Below are 6,239 nucleotides of genomic sequence, written 5' to 3'. Positions count from 1 at the left end.
GCTCTGAGGAATAACTGGTTTTTCAATTATCAGAGAAGAGGGAGAGGTATTATTGTTTAATTCAATATCTGGTTTGTGTCATGTCATCATCACACACAGGTAATGCCTGTCATGAGAGTTTTTAAACATACTTCAGTGTCCCTTAGTTGTGATTTTCGGAAGCCATGTATGGGGGCAGAGTGTTTTTGGCGGTGAAACAAAGAAATAATATTTCAATCAACAAAAACGTTATTGACCCTGTTTTATTCAAACATTTGATTTTTCTTTGAAGGTCACCCCTTGTTTCCAAACAGTTGGTGACTGATAAGATGTACAAATGGCACTTGTTGGACAAAGAAACTTGCATTGTGCAGAGAGTTGAGAAAATATATAGCGACAAGAAGCTCTTCTACAGCTTTTATAGACAAAACAGGAGAGGCAGAATAGGAAGAGAAATAAAACAAACTGAGTTTTGCTAGGACAAGTAGATCCAGGAAGAAAAAGGGGTTAAACAGGGAAGCAGAGACAGCGAGGAGGGGGGGAGGCTACCAGCGCATCAGGCCCCCAGCATCTTCTTGACCAGGTAGCCGGGGAGAGAGTAGAGGAAGACGCCCAGCATGAGCAGCAGCAGCACCAGCCCCAGCAGCTTCAGGATCAGCCAGCGGTAGTTGTGCCAGATGAAGTAACGAATGGACTTCAGAGGGCCCAGAAACCACATAAGACTGGTGTCCGGGCGACTTTACGTAAGGAGTTAGAAAGAGGAAGGGAGGAGAGGAAGGAAGGAATGCAGATGGAGGTAAAACAGAGAGAGAGGGTAAGGAGAAAGGGGGAGTCACAAAGACAAAGGAGGGAGGGGAGAGACAGAGGGAGACAGTGAGGAGATGGTAGGAGGAGAAACGATTGCGAAAGTCCTTTTGACAGCGCAAGAAGCAGTGCTAAGGTCAACATGACCAAATTACATCTTGATAAAGTATGATGTTCTGATTTATGGTGATTTTTAACATTTGATACACAAATGCCTTTTGCATTGTGAGTGGTATTCTTTAAGAGGAGGACTCAAGGAGATGTCTGCACCACATAACCGACCTCAAATAGAATTAGTGAAACTAGTGTGTGTGTGTGTGTGTGTGTGTGTGTGTGTGTGTGTGTGTGTGTGTGTGTGTGTGTGTGTGTGTGTGTGTGTGTGTGTGTGTGTGTGTGTGTGTGTGTGTGTGTGTGTGTTAGTCTACATGTATTAGTAATAAAAGTCAATGTCTTACTTTGGTTTCTCCAGGGGATCAGGCTCATTTCGTCCCAGGCCTACAGGACTTTTCTCCGCCTCTTCTGCCGTCACCAGATGAAGCTCAGCTTCTACTTTACCCTGCAAACACAACATTATTATGAATCAATTCTCTAGAAGCTTTAAGAAAACTAATCCCTGATTTTTGTTCAACCCTTTTTCAGTAATGCGGAGGATTCCAATCTTCCTTGGACTCCTCAGATTTATCTTGGGAACTTTTTTTATACCGCTACAATATAACAACTGTAAATCTGTTGTAAGTGGCTTTTGAACGGCTCCTTTGAAATGTTTATTCAAGCAATTTCGAGATGATGATTTCACATGTGGTGCTGAAAAGGGCCACACGGGGAAGATATGTAATAATGGAATATTGCCAGTGATATTACTTCAATAAATAAACGAGTACAGCATGAAAGTGTAGTCAGTTCTGCCTTTCTCAGAAAAAGTTCTTTCAGTCAGTCTTCATTTTCTGTTAAAGCTGCTCAGTAATGGAACTCAATCCCACCTCCAATCAGAGACCAGACCACATTCACTTTATTTAAATCAAAGCTCAAAATATGGTTAGTGGGGAATCAGCTCTGCCGGCACTGACCCAATCTTCTGCTCCTTACAACCCTGCCTGTGTTTTAACATGTTCTTTTGTTTTGTTTTATTTGTTTTGTTTTAATGTTCTGTATTTTAAATTGTTTTATTTAAGTATCCCAGTAATGTCTGTTGCATGTTTTAAATGTATTGTATTTACTTGTTTAAAATGAAACGTGTTTTAGGTTGACTTTTAAAATCTGTCCAGGGACTACAGATGAAAAATAGCCTCTTGGCTAACTCTGGCACATTTACAGAAATGTTCATTAATGTGCACTGTCCCTGTTAAATAAATGAATAAATAAAAAAAATAAAAAAATTCTGCTGCTTCCAGAGTACTGCTAAAAAACAACACATTTCTTGTTCTATTAAAAAACTTGAATTATTTCCAACAACAAAAAATATGGAACGAACATAAAAAGCTACTCTCTTTCAAATAACTGGAATCCGAGTGCAATATTGCAGTAAAAAAAAACACAATATTTTGCGTATCCTTTGTTCCAAAACTATGCTAAGTATTTCCCAACTGACTCACCGTCAGCTCCATCTCATCGTTCTCATCGCGAGCTACAAACGGCCACCAGCCCTTCACCCTCTTTTGTTTGAAGATAGAAATGGAGGGCAGCTCGTGCTCATTTCGGATCATGTCAAGGGAACACTGCTTGGCCGTCTTGGCGCCACGAGGGAACCGGTTAAGGTCCAGCTCAATCGCCCCTGAGAGTGGTCATAGAAAAAGACAAGGATGGTAATACTTTGGATATCTTAGATCAGATGGCTAAATGTTCTGCAACGTTCCTCACCCAGGAAGTCATCAGCAGAGAAGTGGTCGGCGTCCCAGACCTGCAGCGTGAGGCGAGGAGGGATCTTATACTCAGTCTCATCCCAGGAGAACATGGACTCTTTCTTAGAAATGACGATCTTCTCCTCAGCCATGAGGTAATCGAAGGGGAAGACGAAGCGCCAGTTAAAGTTTCCTTCCCCGGTGAGGGAGTGATAGTGCACGTCTGTGTCCTGCTTGTCCTCCTGCTGCCCTTTGAGCCATCTGTGGGAGATCCATAGAGGTCAGTTAGCTTGATCTTTAAGGATCAGTGTTTGGATGAGTGAATAGATTGTGTTGCTTGATTTAGTTAGTCATGCACTTTTAAAGGTCTAACAAGTTGGAAATTGCAATAGTCTGTTAGTTACTGATTATTAATTTGATTGATTTAAACAAGAGCACAGGACATTAAATGTATCAGATTGCCAACAAGAGAGATGATGCTCATAGGTCAAAAATCACATAATGTTGCACTCCAAAGGCAAATCAGATTAATATGTGTGTGACATCTGATTTGATGTTGGAGCTTCACACTATTTCAAAGCCATGCATACACAAAGCCTGCATTAATGCCATTAGTGAAACTGATCTGAAATTTGGCAGTTGAACACTTTCATCTTTAGTGCCTGGATGCAGATAGCAGAGGATCAAACGCTCAATCCGTGCCGGCTGAAGCTCTATCCTTTACACTATAGTGAGACTGGCTTCATTAGGGAGGGAGAACATCATGGAAGCTGCACTCTCAGATTTTAAAAATGCAACACTAAAATAAGGAAGCTGACAAGTGACCCTTAAAAATCTCAGTCAGTGGAAAGTGCTCTGATTTGGTGACTGAGATGCACTGGTATAAACTCAACCTGTGTGTGGGGGAGAGAGTTTTGGGTTTTGCTCGGCTACATGTTGCCAAAACATGCCTGATCTTATGTGATCCTACATACTAATCATGACCACTGCATTGCAACATTAAATCCATCAGAAACAACCCTGTCCTCCTTTCTGTAGGTCATGATTTTGAAATGCTTTGTTTTATAATCATCCATGTGTGTAAAGCTTGTTTGAGGACGGCAGGATTGTTACAGAACAGCCCTGAGGCGACACATACTCGGGTGACACCGGGTTAGCTGAGGGAAAAGTGAGTTTTGTTAGGAAATGCATGAGCAAGGATGCTGTGCAAAACATTGATGTCCTTTTCATTGTAGACATTTTACAATAACGAAAAGAAAAGCACAGATACTAGCTAAAATCTTTAATAAAGGCTGTTTTGCACTAAGTTGAGTGTTCCAAGGAGCTGGTATTATTCTACTGAGGAACTTAAGATAATATATTAATGCTATTTCTTTTTGTATAGGTGTGTGGTCACAGTACACTTCCATCCTGTGAATATTTTCTGCATCTTCCTTCACCTTGATTGAGGTTTGAGATAAATTCAGGCATATCTTTCCTATTCACATCATTTTTTGGGGTTCAATTTGAGGCAATTTCATTGGATGGAAAGCTAATGTAACTACAACTTACAACAGGTCAAAATGTCTGTCATGAAAAAGGTGCAGAAACATGACAAAATTATCAAACACATCAGTGCTCGGTCGTACGCCATGCAGATTCTGTTCTACATGCGGAAGGCTCCAAATACCTGATCATTTAAATTAGAAATATCTTGAAAGTCTTCAATTAAAAATAATTTCAAGTCAAATCTACAATTCAGGACCAAACCACAAATAATAATAAAAATAACAAAACAATTCTCCCTTTTTTAAAACCCTTTAATCTCCACTCTTGACTTTGAAAACATTAGTTTGATAAATGGAAAGAAAATAGTTGTTTGAAAAAAAGGTGGTTTTAAAAAGAAAAGAGAGGAATTGGAAGTTTAAAAAAACAAAAAAATAATTAAGCATTGGCAAAACAAAGAAAAATAGTTTGACATTAAAAAAGAAAAATGATAGTTTTCCAAAATAAAATTGAAGTCTGAAATAAAAGAAAATAGTAATTAGTAATAGTAGTGTAGATGTTCAATGAAATATCCATTACTCAGCATATTTCTGTGGTTTCCAAGTTCAAAAAGAAACTTTCCATCCCAGCATATCTGTGTGTTGTTAAGGCACAAGTATGATAATGAATATACTTGTCTTTGTGGTTTGATCCTGACTGAAGTTTTTGCCACAGTTTTCATCGTGCTTTTTTGGAAAGTTTGGGACGAGCCAGGTAACGTGCTGGATGGAGAGTCGAGACAGGAAGTGGGAAAGGGGAGAAGGAAATGGGTGCTTCAGGAGGGGGGGGGGAGTTGTACGAGCCATGCGATGGTATCGTGTGTTTACCCCCTGACATAGATGTCAGACATCTTCTCTCCTGTCATGAAAGCATCGTCCTCTAGAATTACGTCATCAGTGTTCCAAATAACAACACGAAGCTCAAAGCTAGACAGCAGCAGAGCATTGACCAGAGGAGAGAGAGAGGACGACAGACACCACAAACACAGGACAAACAACACGAAAACGCACACAGAAAAAATGGAAACAAAACAAAAAAAAGAATGGTTAACAAAAAAAATCCACACACAGCTCACACCCACGGGACGAGGCTTGGTGGCCGCATCCCGCCGTACCTACCCCCGGACAAATATGTCACTGGACTTTTCCCCAGTGAAGTAATCATCGTCCTCCAGTATTACTTCGTCTGTATTCCAAATAATCACCCTGAGCTCATATCTGGTAAGGGGGGGAGGAAGGAACACACAGTTGGACTTATATTTGACATCAAATGGAGAGCTCTCTAGGGCTGTACCGAATATCTTAGAGCTTCCTTTAAAACATTTAGATTTCAATGGTAAAAACAACTAAGGAATCCTGCGCAGCTATTCATTCTGTTTAAACACAGTATTTATCTATGGATAAAGAGAAGGCTACACTTTTATCATTAGCACTAAACTATTTTTAATTAGATTCCAGAACACTATGTAGTCTGCCTAGTGTTTTGCGGTCTGACCCAAATTCCGCGAGTAACATAGGCTCGGCTAATATCACATGTTTGGGCCAGCTGGGGAAAAATAAGTGTTTTAAGAAAGCTACTCATAATTAAAACAATGATTGCGTGCAATATTCCAACTTTTCACCTTCTCCTCTCTTTCAATCTCTGAAACACACAGCGACCTGTCCTCAGCCCACACCTTCATGTCGGCTATTCATGTTGAAGAAATACAAATATATGTCCATTTAAGGAAGTTGATTTAATTAAAACTACATTACATCAAATGAAAAATTTGATACAAATTGAGGATTTTACTTGAGGAGTTCAATGTTTTTTTAGGGTATGACGTCTAAAAATATGCTGATAAACACTCAAAGCTTCTTTTAAAAACCTCCATAGAAGCTTTAAATATGAAAAAACCTTGACATTCGGTACAGCCCTAGAGCTAACTAGTCGAACAGACTCACCATAACTTGGGATAAAACTAGGTTTTCTGTTGAAAAAACTGAAGAACTTTAGACACTTCGAATGCAATCAACAGACATCTTCCCCATTAAAACTGCATTACATGTATAGTTATTCATATTTATAAAACATCATAGTTATAATGAGGTTACT

At 39.6% G+C, this 6,239-nt stretch overlaps 1 protein-coding gene across 1 annotated transcript in view; it reads right to left on the bottom strand.

The window, feature by feature from the left end:
* The window catches only part of otofa (otoferlin a), a 934,066-nt gene that overhangs the window by 539,660 nt on the left and 388,167 nt on the right, over positions 1 to 6,239 (bottom strand). Inside the window, exons 42-46 of the mRNA XM_010795238.1 lie at positions 5,264 to 5,362; positions 2,641 to 2,882; positions 2,376 to 2,554; positions 1,239 to 1,339; positions 529 to 716 (exon numbers count right to left, since the gene is read on the bottom strand). Coding sequence (XP_010793540.1) covers positions 536 to 716; positions 1,239 to 1,339; positions 2,376 to 2,554; positions 2,641 to 2,882; positions 5,264 to 5,362 — 802 coding nt within the window. The 3' untranslated portion in view covers positions 529 to 535. The remainder of the gene's footprint in view (positions 1 to 528; positions 717 to 1,238; positions 1,340 to 2,375; positions 2,555 to 2,640; positions 2,883 to 5,263; positions 5,363 to 6,239) is intronic.

Source organism: Notothenia coriiceps, unplaced genomic scaffold (genome assembly GCF_000735185.1).
Source record: "Notothenia coriiceps isolate Sejong01 unplaced genomic scaffold, NC01 NC01_scaffold00037246, whole genome shotgun sequence".
In the NCBI taxonomy this organism is placed as follows: domain Eukaryota; kingdom Metazoa; phylum Chordata; class Actinopteri; order Perciformes; family Nototheniidae; genus Notothenia; species Notothenia coriiceps.
Note: the sequence above shows the minus strand (reverse complement) of the source record. Positions and strands in the feature narration are given on the sequence as shown.